The sequence below is a fragment of the Antechinus flavipes genome, chromosome 1, assembly GCF_016432865.1.
Source record: "Antechinus flavipes isolate AdamAnt ecotype Samford, QLD, Australia chromosome 1, AdamAnt_v2, whole genome shotgun sequence".
NCBI classification, from domain to species: Eukaryota; Metazoa; Chordata; class Mammalia; order Dasyuromorphia; family Dasyuridae; genus Antechinus; species Antechinus flavipes.
The window spans coordinates 687,909,571-687,931,194 of NC_067398.1; the positions used below are offsets into that span (position 1 = coordinate 687,909,571).

Genomic DNA, 21,624 nt, shown 5'->3' on the forward strand with positions numbered 1-21,624 from the left:
GGCCTCTTTTCTAAACATTCATGAAGGTTAGTCATGGCTCAATAGTACAACAAATAAGTAAAAGGAAAAAAGAAAATGGTAGCTTTGAGAGTGAGTATTTTTCAAATAAAACTGTTTCAAGGGGAAAGTGTCATTTGGAAAGCTCTTGCAGCTATGCGTTTATTTCTTAAGATAATTTAGGATATTTCATACTCTTCATTTCCTTTCATGAGACTAGGAAGATGATAGAGGAATGGGGAATCAGGGCCACCGATGAATTGTCTAATTCATTTCTGACACTTTATATGTGGCTAACCTCAGTAGTGCTTGGTAGAATTTTCTGAATAGGGGAGAGAACTTTCCCACTGGGATAAATTTCTTGTCTAGAAATATTTCATGTTGCTTCATTTAAAAAGAAATTTAAAGGTTTTTTTGAGGGGAGTGAGAACAGTTGCAGCCACTTACAGATTACTCCCATCTCACTTTTTGATGACATTAACCTGATTGCTTAGAGAAATCCAGCTGCCCAGTTTACTGACTCCAGTCTGACACCATGATGTTTTGGGTTTCCTACTTTGAACTCTGGGAGTTTTTCAATGCCCCTTATTCTAACTTAGAATCCATTACTTTCAATCTCAAGAAATTTACCCTAGTTGGTAAATCTTGCTTTCAGAATAGAAGAAAAAGTCTTGGACTAGAAGCCAGGAGATCTGGTCTAACTTTATTGTGTTTCTAACTCATTGTGTGACATGGTCAAAACACTTCATCTTCTTGACCATCAGTATCCTCATTTATAAAATAAGGAGGCTGTCCTCCCTTAGAGATGGGATCTTTCAAAATGAGGGTAAATTCATTCAAATAGTACCCATAAAACAAGTGATTAAGTTCAAAATCACACTATTTTTATTTACACAATTTGATTCAATCATTCATTCAAGATACATTTGCTGAATATTTTAACCGTATATTGAACATTGATCTTAGTACCAGGTGTGTGTGTGTGTGTGTGTGTTCAAACATGTGTGTATATGAATATGTATGTGTACATATGCATATGTATATATGTATACTGTGTGGAGTGGGGAATGGGAACTTTCTTCAAGTATTAAAAGGTAGAGAAGGGATGTTTTATTTGAGCCCAGAGGACAATATCAGAAGCAATCTAAGTTACAGAGGCAGTTTTATTTGAGGTTGAAAAAAATTACTACTCCTGTGAACTGCCCCTAAATGGAATAATCTGCTTTGAGAGGTGGTCAGTTTCCTCGAAGATATTTAAAGGGAGACCAGAGGGTAGCTTTCCAATTCTGTTACAGAAGGGGTGCTTTTTGTGCATGAATTGAAAATTTTCAATTCTATGAATTTTGGGGGTGTAAATTACAGAGAAAAACCTAGGCTTGATGCAAATAAAACGTAACAATAAGATTTATACTAGTTAACAATGGGTACTGTGCCAAAGAGGAATGGGCTGATGATAGGCTTCCAACTTCACTGGTGGTATTGGGGCCAACCCTAGATGACCATGTTATGGAGGGGATTTTTCATCATTTGGACCAGATGATCCTTGAAGTTCATTCCAAACATGATGTTCTATGATTCTGTGATCCTTGACATTATTTCTGGTGTTACTTTTGGATTCCATAAAAGAATATAACAGGACAGTGTCATATCTTAAGCAAGCATCAAGCATGTATTAAGCATCTACTATATATTATGCTTTGTACTAGGCATTCAGTTACTCCCACCATCTGCCTCCTCCACTTCTATTAATTATCTTGCTGAACAGAGCCGGAGGAAATTATGTAACTGAGCCAACTGGGGCAACTACAAATTTGTTATCTAATCTCATTTGGGCCTTAGTAATCTTTTTATTCTTCCCCCATCACCTCAAGGAGTCCTTTTAATCCTCCTTAATCGAATCTTTATCCCCCTCCCCATTTGAAGCTGTTTTTAAACCTTCACTTTCCCCAACAAACATCCCCTACCATCCTTACTCCTGATTCTCTAATCTAAGGACCTTGCCTTAGAAATTACTGAGAAAATAAAGGGCATTTGCTCTTTCTCTTTTCTCTTCTTCAAACCCCTTGACATAATCCCTCAAACAGAAAATATGGAGAAGGAATAGAAGATAGCCAAGGATGGAGCTTTGGGGAACAACTGCCATTGGGGGTGATCCAACTATTTCTTAACCTACTGTTCTTACTTCTTGAATATATTTTTTTTCTATTTGAACTTGCTCTCTGTTCATCATCCAAATATAGATTCAAAACATTGGGCCCTCCCCAATTTGAAAAAGAAACTGCATGCTGTAGAATGGTATTTGAATTACACTATAGTAGAAGATGCTTTTGCAAATATTCTAAAATAAAGTCAAGTCAAATTTTATTTACAAGTTATCTTAACAGAGTGAATGAATAAAGCTGTGTATGAACAATCCCTACATAAATGTGAATTTCAACAATGCATCTTGAATTCCTTTTACTCTTTAATGTAGCCTGCTGCTGAGCAGGAGACCTTTTAGGTCAAAACACTGAATTATCCTCCTTTACTTCTGAGATGGTATACACTGCCTGTCTTAGCTCAGCTTGGTTCTTTATAGCAGTCTGAGGAGTAATGTTGTCTACTGTCTATTAGAGGTATAGAGTAGGGGGAACAGGAGGAAGGAGAAGGAAGGTGAATATCGTTCTAGCTTCATTTTTTTTCAAGTCCTGAATTCAAGTTCTGGTTCAGTCACTTACTCTCTGTGTGGTCTTGGGCAATTAATATAACCTTCCCCAACCTCAATTCCTTCATTTAAAAAATGAGAAGCTTAAATTAGATTACCTTAAGGTTCCTTCTAGTGTTAAATCTATTTTTTTTTGGTTTTGTGTTGAAAAATCTCCAAATATAATACAAACAAAATCTCATTCAAATATATAATAGCCCCTAAATCCCAATAAATTCCATAGCCTCTAGAAATTATTTCAAATCATACCACAATATGTTTATTTTCATGAATAATTGTTAAGCATTCTAAGGCACATTACTACTCATATACTATGTATAAATTGTATACTATGTGTATATTATATAATATATATTATAATTCATTAATATGTTCTAAGGCACAAGTTTCTATTTTGCTCAAAATTTTTCAATGACTTTCTTTTGTCTTTAGGGTAAAATAGGAATTCCTCAGTCTGGGATTTAACATCCTTAATAAGCAAGTTTTAACTTATCTTTTGAAATATATTTCACATTTTTTTCTTTTTACACAATCTCTCTCCCATTATCATTATTCCAGTCAATAGCTATTTACCAAATTTGACATAGCACCTTCTGTCTCTATGCCTTTCCAAAAACTTCTGCTATTTCTAGAATGTCTTCCTCCTCTTCCATCTCCTAGAATACTTCAAATACACCAATGCCTCTAAATGTGAAACCTTTCTAGGTTGTAATGCTCTCTCCCTTTTAAATTCCCTTATATTTATTTCTCTGCTTACATAATGTATCAGTCCAGTGGAATGTATGCTTTTTGAGGGTAGCAACTTTTATACTTAGCCTTTGTATTTCTCTAGTACCTAACACAGTATCTGGCATATAGAAGACATTCAATAACATTTAATTTTTTTTTTTTTCTAATTGAACTAATAGTAACCAAATGTTATTGTTCATTGTTACAGTTGTGTCCAAATTTCTGTGGCCTCATTTGGGGATTTCTTGGGAAAGATACTGGAGTGGTTTGCCATTTCCTTCTCCAGATCATTTTACAGATGAGGAAACTGAGGCAAACAGGATTAAGTAAGTGACTTTCCTAGAGTCACACAACTAGTATCTGAAGTCAAATTAGAACTCAAAAGGATGAGTTTTTCTGAATCCGGATCCAGTGCTCTATCCACTGAGCCACCTAGCTGCTCATACTAGATATTAGACTTTGTGTATTTGGCTTTTTAAAAGTATATGTACATGTAGAGATTCAATCAGTTTTACATTGCTGTGAGCAATGTTCTGTCCAAAGGAAGGGCTTCATTTGGAAGAGTGTTTCAGAATGTGATTGAGATAATGAGGGAATCTAAGTTTCTACTGGACACTGGGTCAAGTTTGCTTGTTTATTCATCCTATGCTATTTTATATATACTGAGTTACTATGTCACAGCTCAGTTAGAGAATATTGTTTAAATTCAGAAAGCAACTTGGCTCCATTTGTGGCATTAAGCATCAAAAAATAATTTTTTAAGAAAATTCATTTTTTGTTTATTACTATCCAACAAATAAAATCAGTCGTATGGCCTTTGTTCAAATGGATTTTAGTTACATAGTGCATTATGGCTGCTGCCAACTAGTGCCCAGAGAGAAGAAAACAGAAACGCTGAAAAACTTTGCTAAATAAAAGACTAAGAGTTGATTATGGAGGCAGCTAGGTAGCATGGTGGAAAGAGTGCCACTGGATTTGGAGTTAAGAAGATCTGAATTCAAATTCAGCCTTGGACACAATAACTATATGACTTTACCCAAAGTCATTTAGTCTCTTCTTACTTCAGCCTCCTCTCTGTAATGTAAGAATGATAATAATAATAATAATAATAATAATAATAATAATAATAATAATAATAATAATGTCTACCAAGTTTTTTGGTGAAGATAAAATGAAATAAATCTGTAAAGTATTACATAAATATTCATTATTATTATTGGTAGTTAGTTGGTGCACTATATAAAGTGCTGGTCTGTAGTCAGGAAGACTTAAATTCAAATCTGATCTCAGACATTTCCTATTAGATAGATGGTGGAAAAGTTGCTTAATCCTGTTTGCTTTAGTTTCCTCATCTGTAAAATGAGCTGAAGAAGAAAATAGTAAACAGCTACAGTATATTCATCAAGAAAATCCCAAATGGGTTCATGAAGTGCCAGACACAACTGAAAAATGACTGAACAATATTATTATTATTAATTTTCACAGAATCTTAGGATCGAAAGAGATCTTGAAAATCAAACAGTCCAACCTATGCCTGAACAACACTTCACTTAATCAAAATCATCAAACTGCGGCCATGTAAAACTCTAGAGTGCTTCACAAATTAAATTAAAACGTAATTGGTAAATGCTTAACAAAATGCAAAATAAACAAAAATACAATTCAACTTAGAAGCTAATATTTTTAAAGTTAATATTTGAATTTGACACCGTAGCACTAGATGATATTTTAGACAAATGATCAGCCAGTGTTTGCTTGAAGACTTCCAATGAGGGGGGATCCTCTCCAGCATTTTGATGGAAAAATATCTTGAGATTTTTAGGGTCATCAAACTCAATATAATTCAGTATGAGTCAACAGTATTATATTATTGAATCTCCAAAAGTGAATGGGATTTTGGGCTTCACTTAGAGAGGTTCGATTTCCAGGAATAAGACGCAAGTAACTCTTCTGTATTCTGGAAGTTAGGTGGTGCAATGGACAGAGCGATGAACCAGTAATCAGGGAGACCTGAATTCAAATCCAATCTCTGATATTTTCTAGCTGTGTAACCCTAGGCGAGTCATTTAATCCATTTGCCTCAGTCTCCTCACTTGTAAAATGAGCTGGAGAAGGAAATAGCAAACCATTCCTGCATTTTTGCCAACCCTAAATGGGGTCACAAAGAGGAAGGCATGACTGAAACAACTGAACAGCAATCCTGTCCTAGTCAGAGCAGATCCCAAATCTTTTGATCTGGATCATTCTAGACATCAGGATGAAGGAAGAGAACCAGGACTGACAAAGACCTGGAATCCTTGGCATATTTAGGGTCAGTTAAAGAAACTGGGTATGTTTGGAGAATAAAAACTCAGAGAGATTTTTACTATTTTCCTTAGAATATTTTAGTGGCTGTCTTGTTAGAGAGAAAGTATGCTTGCTTTTTTTGGCCCCAGAAGATAGATCAATCAATCAATCAACATTTATTAAGTACCTACTATATACCAGGCATCAGGGGTATAAAAAGAAAAAAAGACAGCCCATATTTTTGAGGAATTTGCAATCTAAACAAGAATCAGAATGTGGAAACTATTGGGAAGCAAACTGAAGTAAATTAAGACTTAGTGTTTGGGGAAAACAAATAAACAACTTCCTAATGAGTGAAACTATCCCTAGGTGAAATAGGCTACCTTGGGAGGTTATCCATTTTTATAATTAGGATAGATGATCATTTCTGAGAACACTGTGGTGATGATTCTTTTTTTCCCCCAGTATGAATTGCACTCAGTGACTGCTGAGATCTCTTTCAACTAAAATTCTGTTATTCTGTCATTCAAAAAGGTACAACATCCTAACAAATTTCTTATCATTAGGACAAGACAAAAATAGAGATTACTGGAGTGGGAATGGAATTGCCCTGAACCATCCATACTTTTATCCAGTCCCCATCATGGCCATAAGGACCACCCACATAGTAGCTGGTGGGGGGGTGAATATGATATAATATAATACAATAAGCATATATTAAGGAAAGCACTGTGCTAATATCGTAAGATGATCAACTGCGAATGATTGAGCTAATCTCAGTTAGTCTCTCTTAGATTAATGATCTAAGATAACTCTTAAGAACTTAACTTGAAAAATGATATCCATTCCCAGAAAATCAAAACTGATAGTGTCCAAATATAGATTGAAGCATACTTTATAAACTTCATATTTCTTGGCTTTTTTATTTTGGTCTATGTTTTCTTTTACCACATGACTTATATGGAAATATGTATTGCATGAGTGCACATGTACAACCTATATTGAATTGCTTGTCTTCTCAATGGGGTAGAGAAAGATAGAATTTGGAATTCAATTCTTAAAACAAATATATATTATATATATATATGTATATAGTAAAAGTATAGTAAAAGTAAAGTAAAAATAATTTATATATATATCTATATATATATATATATATAAATTGTTTTTACTTTAATGGGGGAAAATAAAAAATGAAATAAAAATGAAGAAAAAAAAACAAAAAGGAGTCATAGGTTTAACTGACATGATCTCTGATCACAAGGAATTTACAGTTTAGCAGGTAGTGAAAATGCCAACATATAGTTATAATAATAATTAGAATTAACATTTATAGCTTTAAATTCCATTTACACTTATGTCCTTTAATATGTAATACTATATGGTAAGCACATGAGAGGTACACAACAGAATATGAGGTAAGGGTAATAACCAGTGGCAAAACTAAGTGATTCATATGGTGATATAATTTTTGACTTGGTTCCCATGCTATATGGACGAACTAACAGATCCCAGACATCTGTACAAGAATACTTGAAGAAAGTCAAAAGAGAAATCAAATATCTATGTCATCCACTGATAAATTACAACATCTTCTGGAATGGAGAAAGGGAGATCATTTGGACAGGAAGTATCCAAAAGGAACACAAATCATATGAGGCAAAGGGACAGGGAAAAGAGAGTGGTCAAATAAAAGGAGAACTGGTGAAAATAAAGTCCATTTGAACAAAAGTCTTACCATGGCCAAGGGAACAATTCCCACGAGGTCCTTCTGACTGATGAAAATTTCAGAGATGGCGATGTCTGTGGTCCCCTTACGGGGATACTCTACTTGCCAGGTGATGGGCTGGGTCCCCGAAAGACTGCTGAAACTGGCAATTTCAAAGTTCATCTGTACAACCTCATTGAATAAACTGCTGCTCCTGAAATTAAAGTGGAAAAAAATGGAATCAGATTGATTGTCTACCTTGGGACCATGGGTTCTTCAGAGCAGTGCTATGTCAAGACAAGCTTGAGCAGTAGTCACTGAGCTAGAAAGACTAAATCCAGATGAACTCTCTTTTTTTTTTTTTTTACTCATTCAATCAATAAGCATTTATTTTTTTTTTTTATAATAAATTTTATTTTATTTAATAATAACTTCGCATTGACAGAATCCATGCCAGGATAATTTCTACACGACATTATCCCTTGCAATCACTTATGTTTCATTTTTTCCCCTCCCTCCCTCCTCCCCCCCCCCCCCAGGATGGCAAGCAGTCCTATATATGCTAAACATGTTGCAGTATATCCTAGATACAATACATATTTGCAGAACCAAACAGTTCTCTTGTTGCACAGGGAGAATTGGATTCAGAAGGTAAAAATAACTCGGGAAGAAAATCAAAAATGCAAATAGTTCACATTCATTTCCCAGTATTCCTTCTTTGGGTGTAGCTGTTTCTGTCCATCATTTCTCCAATGAAACTCAGTTAAGTCTCTTTGTCAGAGAAATCCACTTCCATCAGAATACATCCTCATACAATATCGTTGTCGAAGTGTATAATGATCTCCTGGTTCTGCTCATCTCACTTAGCATCAGTCCATGTAGGTCTCTCCAAGCCTCTCTGTATTCATCCTGCTGGTCATTCCTTACAGAGCAATAATATTCCATAACATTCATATACCACAATTTACCCAGCCATTCTCCAATTGATGGGCATCCATTCATTTTCCAGTTCCTAGCCACTACAAACAGGGCTGCTACAAACATTTTGGCACATACAGGTCCCCTTCCCTTTTTTAGTATCTCTTTGGGGTATAAGCCAATAGAAACACTGCTGGATCAAAGGGTATGCACAGTTTGATAACTTTTTGGGCATAATTCCAGATCGCTCTCCAGAATGGCTGGATTCGTTCACAACTCCACCAACAATGCATCAATGTCCCCGTTTTCCCGCATCCCCTCCAACATTCATCATTGTTTTTTCCTGTCATCTTAGCCAATCTGACAGGAGTGTAGTGATATCTCAGAGTTGTCTTAATTTGCATTTCTCTGATCAATAGTGATTTGGAACACTCTTTCATGTGAGTGGTAATAGTTTCAATTTCTTCATCTGAAAATTGTCTGTTCATATCCTTTGACCATTTATCAATTGGAGAATGGCTTGATTTTTTATAAATTTGAGTCAGTTCTCTATATATTTTGGAAATGAGGCCTTTATCAGAACCTTTAATTGTAAAGATGTTTTCCCAGTTAGTTACTTCCCTACTAATCTTGTTTGCATTCGTTCTGTTTGTACAAAGGCTTTTTAATTTGATATAATCAAAATTTTCTATTTTGTGATTGGTAATGGTCTCTAGTTCATCTTTGGTCACAAATTTCTTTCTCCTCCACAAGTCTGAGAGATAAACTATCCTATGTTCCTCTAATTTATTTATAATCTCGTTCTTTATGCCTAGGTCATGGACCCATTTTGATCTTATCTTGGTATGTGGTGTTAAGTGTGGGTCCTTGCCTAATTTCTGCCATACTAATTTCCAGTTATCCCAGCAGTTTTTATCAAATAATGAAATCTTATCCCAAAATTTAGAATCTTTGGGTTTGTCAAACACTAGATTGCTATAGTTGACTATTCTGTCTTGTGAACCTAACCTTTTCCACTGATCAACTAATCTATTTCTAAGCCAATACCAGATGGTTTTGGTGACTGCTGCTTTATAATATAATTTTAGATCAGGTACAGCTAGACCACCTTCATTTGATTTTTTTTTCATTAATTCCCTTGAGATTCTCGACTTTTTATTGTTCCATATGAATTTTGTTGTTATTTTTTCTAAATCATTAAAATATTTTCTTGGAAGTCTGATTGGTATAGCACTAAATAAATAGATTAGTTTAGGGAGTATTGTCATCTTTATTATATTTGCTCGGCCTATCCAAGAGCACTTAATATTTTTCCAATTATTTAAGTCTGACTTTATTTGTGTGAAAACTTTTTTGTAATTTTGCTCATATAATTCCTGACTTTCCTTTGGTAGGTAGATTCCCAAATATTTTATGCTATCAACAGTTATTTTGAATGGAATTTCTCTTTGTATCTCTTGCTCTTGGATTTTGTTGGTGGTGTATAAGAATGCTGAGGATTTATGGGGATTTATTTTGTATCCTGCTACTTTGCTAAAATTATGAATTATTTCTAATAGCTTTTTAGTAGAATCTCTGGGGTTTTCTAGGTATACCATCATATCATCTGCAAAGAGTGATAGTTTGGTTTCCTCATTGCCTACTCTAATTCCTTTAATCTCTTTCTCGACTCTTATTGCAGAGGCCAGTGTTTCTAATACAATATTGAATAATAATGGTGATAGTGGGCAACCTTGCTTCACTCCAGATCTTACCGGGAAAGGTTCCAGTTTTTCCCCATTGCATATGATGCTTACTGAAGGTTTAAAATATATGCTCCTAACTATTTTAAGGAAAAGTCCTTTTATTCCTATGCTCTCAAGTGTTTTTATTAGGAATGGCTGTTGGATTTTATCAAATGCTTTTTCTGCATCTATTGAAATGATCATATGGTTTTTGTTTGGTTGGTTGTTGATATAGTCAATTATGTTAATAGTTTTCCTAATATTGAACCAGCCCTGCATTCCTGGTATAAATCCTACTTGGTCATAGTGTATTATCCTGGGGATGATTTTCTGTAATCTTTTTGCTAATATTTTATTTAAGATTTTAGCATCAATATTCATTAGGGAGATTGGTCTATAATTTTCTTTCTCTGTTTTCAGCCTTCCTGGTTTAGGTATCAGTACCATATCTGTGTCATAAAAGGAGTTTGGTAGGACTCCTTCAATCCCTACTTCTTCAAATAGTTTATTTAGCATTGGAGTTAATTGATCTTTAAATGTTTGATAGAATTCAGATGTAAATCCATCTGGTCCTGGGGTTTTTTTCTTAGGGAGTTGATTGATAGTTTGTTCTATTTCTTTTTCTGAGATAGGAGTGTTTAGGATATTTACTTCTTCTTCTGTTAGTTTAGGTAAGCTATATTTTTGGAGGTATTCTTCTATTTCATTTAAGTTGTCGAATTTATTGGCGTAAAGTTGGGCAAAGTAACTCCTAATTATTGCTCTAATTTCCTCTTCGTTAGTGGTGAGTTCTCCCTTTTCATTTTTAAGACTAACAATTTGATTTTCCTCTTTCCTTTTTTTTAATCAGATTTACTAAGGGTTTGTCTATTTTGTTGGTTTTTTCATAGAACCAACTCTTAGTTTTATTAATCAATTCAATAGTTTTTTTACTTTCAATTTTATTGATCTCTCCTTTTATTTTTTGAATTTCAAGTTTAGTGTTTGATTGGGGGTTTTTAATTTGTTCCTTTTCTAGCATTTTTAGTTGCAAGCCCAATTCATTGACCTTCTCTTTCTCTATTTTATACAAATAGGCCTCTAGAGATATGAGATTTCCCCTTATTACCGCTTTGGCTGCATCCCATACATTTTGGTATGATGTCTCATTATTATCATTTTCTTGGATGAAGTTATTAATTATGTCTATAATTTGCTGTTTCACCCAATCATTCTTTAGTATGAGATTATTTAGTTTCCAATTATTTTTTGGTCTACTTTCCTGTGGCTTTTTATTGAATGTAATTTTCAATGCATCATGGTCTGAAAAGGATGCATTCACTATTTCTGCCTTACTGCATTTGAGTTTGAGGTTTTTATGTCCTAATATATGATCAATTTTTGTATAAGTTCCATGAACTGCTGAAAAGAAGGTGTACTCCTTTCTGTCCCCATTACATTTTCTCCAGAGATCTATCATATCTAATTTTTCTAGTATTCTATTTATCTCTTTGACTTCTTTCTTATTTATTTTGTGGTTTGATTTATCTAATTCTGAGAGTGCAAGGTTGAGATCTCCCACTATTATAGTTTTACTGTCTATTTCTTCTTGCAGCTCTCTTAATTTCTCTTTTAGGAATTTAGATGCTACACTACTTGGTGCATATATATTTAATATAGATACTTCTTCATTATTCATTCTACCCTTTAGCAAGATATAGTGCCCTTCCTTATCTCTTTTGATTAGATCAATTTTTGCTTTAGCTTGATCTGAGATCAGGATGGCTACCCCTGCTTTTTTGGCTTCACCTGAAGCATAGTGGATTTTGCTCCAACCTTTTACCTTTAACCTGCATGTATCACCCCGCTTCAGGTGTGTTTCCTGTATACAACATATTGTAGGATTCTGGCTTTTAATCCATTCTGCTAACCGCTTCCTCTTTATAGAGGAGTTTACCCCGTTCACATTTATGGTTAAAATGACCAATTCTGTATTACTTGCCATCTTGTTGACCCCGGTTTATGCTTTTCTCCCTTCTTACTCCCTTACCCCCTCCCTTACCCCCCTTCCCAGTATTAAGCTTGTGAGCTCCCCTTGCTTCTCACAGCCCTCCCTTTTTCAGTATCCCTCCCCCCCCCCTTAGAGTTCCCCCCCCCAACTTGCCCCTTTCCCTCCCAGTTACCGTATTCCCTTCCACTTAGCTTATTCCTTCCTTTTTCACTTTTCCCTTCTCACTTTTCAATGAGGTGGGAGAAGTTTCACCATAGATTGAATATGTCTAAAATTCTTCTCTTAATGCCAATTCTGAAAGCAGTAAAATACTCACTATTTTCATTCCTCTCCATTCTTTCTCTCAGATATACTAGGTTTTCTTTGCCTCTTCATGAAATGTAGTACCCCCACTTTCCCTTTTTTCTAGTACAATGTCCTTTCCACAACTAGTTTCTAGAACAAGGTATACATGTATTCTTTATACATCTTTACAGCCGAAATATAGTTCCCAAGATTAATCTTTACCTTTTTAGATTTCTCTTGAGTTTTGTGCTTGTAGATCAAATTTTTTGTTAAGTTCTGGCTTTTTCATCAGAAATAGATGAAATTCGCTTATTTCGTTGAATGTCCATCTTCTTCCCTGGAAAAAGATGCTCAATCTCGCTGGGTAAGTTATTTTTGGTTGCATACCAAGTTCCTTAGCCTTTCGGAATATCATATTCCAGGCCCTTCGATCCTTTAATGTGGATGCTGCCAGATCCTGGGTGATCCTTATTGTGGCTCCTTGATACTTGAATTGGGTTTTTCTAGCCGCTTGCAGTATTTTTTCCTTTGCCTGAGGGTTCTGGCATTTGGCCACTATATTCCTTGGTGTTTTGATTTTAGGATCCCTTTCAGTAGGGGATCGATGAATTCTTTCAATGTCTATTTTACCTTCTGTTTCTATGACTTCTGGGCAGTTCTCTTTGATAATTTCCTGGAAGATAGTGTTCAGGCTTTTTTTTTCATCATACTTTTCTGGAAGTCCGATGATTCTCAGGTTGTCTCTCCTGGATCTGTTTTCCAGGTCTGTTGTCTTCCCCAGAAGGTATTTCACATCCTTTTCCATTGTTTGATTTTTTTGGATTTGCTTGACTGATTCTTCTTGTCTCCTCGAGTCATTCAATTCCAATTGTTCGACCCTGATTTTCAGTGAGGTATTTTCTTCACTCACTTTTTTAAGATCTTTTTCTAATTGTCCAATTGAGTTCTTTTGTTCTGTGGAATTTTTTTCCATTTCGCCAATTTTGTTTTTTAGAGAGCTGTTTTCTGTTTCCAGTTCACTAATCCTATTTTTCAAGGATTTGGTTTCTTTATCCACTCTCTCTTTAACTGACTTCTCCAGGCTCTTTTGCCAAGCCTCCCTCTCCTTTTGCAGAGCCTCCCTCTCCTTTTCCCATTTTTCTTCTAGCTCCCTTGTGAGAGCCTTTTTAATTTCCTCCATGAGATTCATCTGTGCTGAGGGACATAAGGTCTCCTCCTTCGGGGATTCACCTGGGGACTGTTTGTTTTTAGTCTCCTCAGGGTTTGGAGTCTGCTCTTTATCTGTATAAAAGCTGTCCAGGGTTAAATTCTTTTTCAGTTTCTTGCTCATTCTGTCTATTTATCAAAGACAAACTATCAAAGAAACAGAAGGAAAAAAAGCCTCTTGAATGGAGGCTGCTTTCTTTGGGGGAGGGGCAGGGTATTCGTGAGGCACAGGTCCTACTGTGCTATGGCGCCTGCGCACTGAGATCCGAGCGCTCTGAGATCCGAGCGGGCTAAGACACTGTGGGGGAGGGGTGGCCAGGTCCCGAGAAACTCCAGCTGTTTGGGATTTTATTCTTCACCCCCGGTGTTTTTAGCTTCTCTGCTGGGCTGCTGACTTGCTCCTATAGCAAAGCTCTCACCGCAGAGACGGCTGCGATCGCGTCCTACCCCCTCTCCGCTCCACCCGGTTCTGAGCTGCTATCTGTGCTCCGGTTGCAGCTGCTGCTGCCTGCAGACTGCTTCCAAATACCGTCCCCGCCCTCGCGCAAAAACAGACCTTTCTTGACGAGTCTCAAGGATGGTTTCTCTTGGTAAGTAATTGTATGGTTTTTTTTCAGTCGAGCATTAATTCAGAGGCATGAAATGAAATGAATAGTGAGAGAAAAACACGGAGATTACACAGAAGTGTATTTCCTCTCCGCCATCTTGGCCGGAAGTCCAGATGAACTCTCAACAGAGGGATAAACTTGTTCTGTGTATAAAGGCTCATAATCAGAAAACTGATCACTTGGTGGTGAATTTTACTTTATTTTTTAATATTTTTGGCCAAAGCTATTATGAAATAACCTATTAAGGATTGTGAACCTGCATCGGGAGCAATAGTATTCATAATATTTAAAACCTAGAACTTTTGAATTCACTAGATTGGTTCTAAAGATCATAAGATACAAGAAAGGTCAAAAGCTGGTGCCTTCCTTGATGGGTTTTACATTTCTGTTGAGGAGAAAATTAAAACTAAGGATGACAGGATCATAGAAGTATCATTGTTTAATATATATAGGCATCTCTGACTTTTGTAGATGCTATTTGGGGTTTTCTTGGCAAAGATGCTGGCGTGATTTGCCATTTCTTTCTCCACTCATTTGACAGATGAGGAAACTGACAAATAGAATGAAGTGACCTACTCAGAATCTTGCCCAGTTAGGAAGTGTCTGAGGCTAGATTTGAACTCATGAAGATGAATCGCAATGCTTTGCGCACTATGGTACCACCTAGTTGTCCAAACCCATCATCTAAAGGGCTCTAAAGGCCTCTGGGTACCACTTTCACATTTTAGAGTTGAGGAAACTAGAGCTTAAAATAATGAACTGATACCTCTTTATCACACAGCTCCTAAGTAGCAAAAATAGAATTTGAGTCCAGGTGTTTCACCTCCACATCCAACACACTGTACACTCTATGTACTGCATATCAAAGGACCATGGAAGCCTCAGAAATATCCCTCTCTCCTCACCAACAGAAATAAGGAGGATTATGGGACTCTGGTACCAGATACAGGCCTGTGGTTCTGATGCTTACCTGAAAGTAACCTGGTTGTTCTTAAGTGCTATCTCTTATGTTATATCTATCTTGATCTCTCTAGTTTCTAGTTTCCTCTCACTGAAATTACTTGGAATTTACTTTGTATGTATTTTCTGTTCAGTTATTTGTGTATCTTCTTTTTATGCCAGTAGAATGTAAGTTCCTTGAGAGAAGGACCTGTTTATCTTTGTGGCCCTAGTACCTAGCACAGAAGTTGGTATATAGTAGGGATCTAATAAATGCAGCTTGAATAAATGAATATATTCTTTCTAGCATTTTCAGGCAGGCAATCAATTATTTATTGGTATTTATCAAGAGCCACCTATATGCCAGTCACTATGTTAATAATTACCAGGGATACAAAGAACGGCAAAAATCAGTTCATATCCTCAAGAAGCTTACATTCTAATGAGAGGGAATATGAGAACAATTTGATTTATATAAGAGAGCTAGAAGAAATATAAGGGAAGCTCAGAAGGAAAGGAGGTAACGGCTGGGGGGGTCACTGTGAAAGGCCTACACCAGATAGAAATGGGGCTAAACATTGAGAAGTGATGAGATGAACGTGAAAAGGAAGAAGATTCCAAGCAAGGGGATAGCCACAACAAAGATATGGAGTCTAGAGATCCAGTGGCAGCTGGGTGGCTTAGTGGATAGATTATGCAACTTAGAACCAAGAAATCCTAAGTTCAAATAAAACTTCAGATATTTATTAGCTCTGTGACCTTGAATAGGTCATTTTGCCTTTTTTTTTTTAACTTTCATTTCATCCTTGTTCAAAATGAGGATAATAATTGTGTCTAACCTCAGGGGTGTTATGAGGATGAAATGAGATATTATTTGTAAGATATTTTGTAGACCTCCAATTACTATTATGGAAGAGGCAGACAAGCATTTTTTTTTTACAAAACCTACTATGTGCAAGGAACTGTGCCAACAGTTTTATGTTTGATTTTCTTTTTTCTTTTTTTTTTAATGTTTGATTTTCTAAAGAACTCTGGGAGGCAGGTGCTTATCACCATCATCATCATCATTATTTATTTTTTCTTAAACTGTTTTATTTTCAAAACATACGCATGGATAATTTTTCAACATTGACCCTTGCAAAAACTTGTGCTCCAAATTTTTCCCTCCTTCTCCCCACCTCCTCCCTATATGGCAAGTAATCCAATATGTTACACATGTTAAAATATGTTAAATTCAATATATATACAAACATATTTATACAATTATCTTGCTACACAAGAAAAATCAGCTCAAACAGGAAAAATGGAAAAGAAAAAAAATTGAAAGTGAACAACATAAAAAAGAGTGAGACTGTTACGTTGTGATCCACACTCAGTTCCCACAGGCCTGGGTGTAGATGGCTTTCTTCATCACAAGATCATTGGAACTGGCCTCAACCATCTCATTATTGGAAGGAGTCACATCCATCAGAATCGATAGTTGTATAATATTGATGTTGCTATGTACAATGATCTCCTGTTCTGTTCACTTCACTTAGCAACAGTTCATGTAAATCTCTCCAGGTCTTTCTTTATTCATCCTGCTGGTCATATTCCATAACATTCATATTCCATAACATTCATATATCCTAACTTACTCAGCCATTCTCCAACTGATGGGCATCCACTCAGTTTCCAGTTTCTTGCCACTACAAAAAGGGCTGCCACAAACATTTTTTGCACACATCATCATTATTTCAAAAGAACAGTAAATAGGGTTGTTGTTTTTATAGTTTAACCCAGGGCCTCTTAAATTTTTTCTACTTATGACCCCCTTTGTTCTGAGAAATTTTATGTGACCCCAGGTATCTAGATATATAAAATAGATATATAAATCGAACAGTCATTGATGATAAATCATAATCTTGTGACTTCCACACTCAGTTATGAGACACCATATGGGATCATGACCCACAGTTTAAGAAGCTAGGATTTACCTGGTTTTTCATGATCCCATTGGCAAGACACTGGAGTGAAAAAAACTCTTTTTTTTTTTTCACAGATGAGGAAACAGAGATCAACAGCATTAAGTGACATGTCCAGGTTCACATATCTGATCTAGATTTGAACTCAGGGCTTCTTGACTGCAGATCTAGCACTATCCTCTGGGTCATCTAGCTGCCTCCAAAGTAGCTTAATCATAGAATGTATAGAAGAGAGTAAAGTCTGAGAAGACTAAAAAAGTAAGAAAGAGTCAAGTTGGGGAAAGGCTTTAGAAGCTGAACTGAAGATTTTTCTACTAAGTTTTGCAGGAAACAAGAGCCAGAAAGTCTGTGCTGGAGTTTTTTGCTGCTTGATATATGGGGCAATGGAGCTACCTGCTTTGAGCTGAAACGAGCCTACGCTTGGACATAAATCCAAACTCTAGAAGGTTACAGTCTGATATCAAGGGATGTAGAAATTCTGCTACATATCATAGGCTGTTAATCAGGAAGGAGACCATGAGAGGAAGATCTAGACATCTTCTGGGCACAGATCCCTAAAGATCCAGGAGCAAATGGAAATCTTCGTGGAAGCCCTATCCCCCAGTAGCCAGTGGCCCTCCCACAAACTTCAGAGCATCACATTTATAGCCCTGAGTAATAGTCATATTTCAGCCCTTAAATGACTATGCAGTGAGCCCAAGAACTACCACTTGTTAAATCAATAATTTGGATTTATTGTAGTAACTCATAAAATAAATTTCCAAAATTGGCTTTTTTAAAAAAGGTTGTCTCTCACTCAAAAGCAAATATATTTTCCCAAACAGTCAAGATGAGGTTTTGACCACTGGATATACAATTTACTAAAACCTCTTAGTCCTGTAAGACTATTTCATCTGAAGCTATGAATAGAATTTACAAGATGCTGTGAAAACTTTCCAGCAGTGGACTGTGTGTGAGACAGCAGGAATGCCGAATCTCAAGAAATGAAAAGGCTTTAGAGACCACCTAATTCAAACTGTCCATTTAAATTACCTAGTCAAGAATCTCCCCTAAGAACCAAAATTTATATAATGTTTTAAGGTATCTCTTTTGCTTTTCACAAGCACTCTATGAAATGTCTTGTTATTTTTCACATTTTGTTCAGTTGTTCAATTGTGTTCGATTCCCTTTGACCCCATTTGGAATTTTCTTGTCAGAGATATTGATTGATTTGCTATTTCCTTCTTCAGTTCATTTGACAGATGAGGAAACTGAGACCAATAGGATTAAATGAAATGCCCAGCTTAACACAACTAGTAAATGTTTCAGGCTAGATTTGAACTCAGGAAGATGAGCCTTAGCCTCTGAGCCTGTTACTCATTCACTATTTTATCATCATTTTGTCAGCTGTCTACCTATTCTCCAAAGAGGATCACACTTCTTCCATCTCTGTGCCATCCCAAATGCTGTCTGCCATTGTTAGGATGCCCTCTTTCTTTCCCTCTGCTTCTTTTGACTTCTTTAAATGCTTATTTCAATTGCTACCAATGCTATGAACCCCCAGTGTATTAATGTTCTCTCCTTTAAATTCCTTCCTTCCTTCCTTCCTATCGATTTTTACATACTGTATTTCCTCCCCCCCCCAATAAAATGTCAGCTCCTTAAGGGTTGAGATTGTATTGTTCATGCTTTTGATATATTTATTTATTCATTCATTCATTCATTTATTTTTCTTGCTGAGACAATTGGGGTTAACTGACTTGCCCAGGGTCACACAGCTAGGAAGTGTTAAGTGTCTGAGACCAGATTTGAACTCAGGTCCTCCTGACTTCAGTGTTGTGTTTGTTCATGCTTTTCAGTACACCTAAAATCCTAGAACTGTGCCTGGAATATAATAGGAATTTAATTTATTTTTGTTGAATTGCTGTCGATCTTTCAGAATTAGGAAGATAAAGCAAAAACAAAACAAAACAAACAAACAAACTAACAAAACCCAGAATAACCTGGGTCTCAAAGAGCTTATTTTAAAATGGGGAAGGGGTTTGGTAGGAGAATTAATCTTACTTCCTTTAATATTCCTTCAAAATTAAATCTCCATCTATGTGACCTTGGGCATATTTACCCACTCAATGCTCTAGACCATTTGTATCAATTTCAAATATCAACTAGGTCACATATTGACTTAGAAATCACATCATTATTATTTATGTTGTATCATATTTTAATTTGTTAAATATTTCACAATTATTTTTCCTTATGAACTATTATGCAATTCATTTTATTGGCATTCAGACTTCTTTTTCATCCCTTAATCCCCAAGCATGAAAGGACAATAGGGGACAACTTAGATTTACAAATGAAGATAAAAAATGTCTATGACTTTCTACACACATATGCACAAGTGGTTATTTTAATAATTTTCTGCTTAGGAGCCTTCACAGAATATTTCTGATGTGAATAACAATTCAATGGGCAGTTTTGCCTGGGTAAATGTGTTTGATAACTATTCTAAGTAACTCATCCGGTCAAGACAATACTTGTTCAGAGAACATTTTTTTTGGCTCTAATAGAGAAATTTTTCCTCACCCAAAAAAATCACAAGTGCAACCCTTATCCCTACAGGAGGTATATTGGTGCTAAGTACAGTAAAGCCCACCTATAATCCTTGCTGTTGTAGAGGTTGAGGTTGGTGGATCTCTTGAGCTCAGGAGTTCTGAGCTGCAGTCTGGCTAAAGTCAAATGGATGTCCTTCCTAAGTCTGATACTGACACAGCAAGTGAAAGACCAAAGGATAAGAACAATAGTTCAGTTTGGAAATGGAGTTGGAACATGTCACAGTTTCAATGCATTGGTGAGGCTGACTCGTGAGTGACTGATGCGCTTCCAGTCTTTATGAGAAAGGAAGACTTAGTCTTCAGAAAAGAAAAAGAAAGCAAAGGGGAAAAAAAGAAAAGAAAAAAAAGTATATTGGCTTATTTACTCTACTAAATCAAAAACCATACTGTTTTGGGAACTAAATACATTTCGAAATGATACTGCTGGGTGTGAAAATGCATTCTGAGGCCCTTGAAACACTACTCCATCACCCAGCCCTGGAGGAGGTGTAAGGAAGGAACAAACATTGTCTACTATGTGCTTGGCACTTTACAAACATTTTCTTAATCTATAGTCTATAAAATACTGTCCTAGCCCAAGTGAGCTCCAAAAGGAATTGTTGATAGAAAATTGCATCCTAGCTTTATAATTGTCACCTTTACGTGGAAAAAAAAGAGAATCAAGCTGAAAAGGGTCAGAAATAAACCTTTTGGTTAATGATAATGCCTCTTACTGTGATTAGTGTGAATGCTCTTGGTGAGATAAAATAAACAGTGCTGTCAATAAATCAAGCAGTAGCAGCAGTTTCTCAGTATCCCCAAAATGATAAGTAATGAGAAGGAAATCAAGTAATCCCTTTGCCAATTTAGATAACAAACACTTTCTATCGATTAGACCAATTCCTTAATAGGGTGAACAGACTGGTATATCTTATGCATTTGTCCCAAGTCACTAAAACCACTAGCACAGGAACCACGAAAGGATAAAACCTCACTTTGTAAGAACACAAAACATTTCCTAAACTGCAAATTAGTCGGATGGGGTGGAGTAGGGACTATGGATACATGAATTAAGTGTATGTCCTAGGCCTCCAGAATAGGTGGAAGGATAGGAAGTTTGCTAAAGTCTTGAAAATGCCTGGGAATGATAGTTACCAATTACTTGGCAGTGGATTGTAATATATTAAAAATACGACTATCTAATATTCTGTCTTGTCTGTAACCCTTTATATGAAATATAAGAAAGGCTACGATTGTAGAGAAAGACAGGTGATAATTAAAAAGGAAAATGCACATCTCTGTGCCATGTTTTAACATCCTAGGATAGGGGGTCACAGATTTACAGAGGTATAGAATTAGAAGGGATCCAAAGGGTCATTTTAAATATTCTCCTAATTGAAGTAGCTTCCATCTCTAATATGGCTGGAGAGCACCTTTAGAATCACTCTTGAGTATTTCCAGTTTCTACTGGTTGTGATTCCAGCCACTTTACTTTTCCAGTCACTTTACTTTTCAGCCTTGGTTTAGTCATCTATAAAATGAGGATAATAATAGTACCTATCACATAGGCTATTAAAAGGATCAAATGAATTAACGTCTGTAAGGTGCTTTAAAAGCCTTAAAGTACCAAAAAAATGCATGGTATTGCTATTAGTATTATCCTAAAGGGATAAGGACTGGACTTAGAATTCCCAGAGAAGGAAACTTCCTTCACTGATATAGATCACCATCTTCTCTGCAACTTCTACTTTTGTAGATTTGTCAAGAATACTGAAACATCAAGTGATTTACCCAGTTATATAGACAATATGGTTCAGATCAAGGACTTGAATTTAGTCTTTTTGGACTATTCACTATTCCATATTGCCTAAGTGGTTATCATATCCTTATCATTGATATTGTCACCATGACTCCTCCTTCTCCTCCTCCTCCTCCTTCTTCTATTATTACTACTATTTCTACTTCTACTACTACTTCTTCTTCTTCTACTATT

General features: G+C 36.0%; 1 protein-coding gene across 1 annotated transcript in view; it reads right to left on the minus strand.

Annotated features, from left to right (window-relative positions):
- Positions 1–21,624, minus strand: part of TMEM132C (transmembrane protein 132C) — a 518,834-nt gene that overhangs the window by 134,714 nt on the left and 362,496 nt on the right. Inside the window, exon 4 of the mRNA XM_051972616.1 lies at positions 7,455–7,638. Coding sequence (XP_051828576.1) covers positions 7,455–7,638 — 184 coding nt within the window. The remainder of the gene's footprint in view (positions 1–7,454; positions 7,639–21,624) is intronic.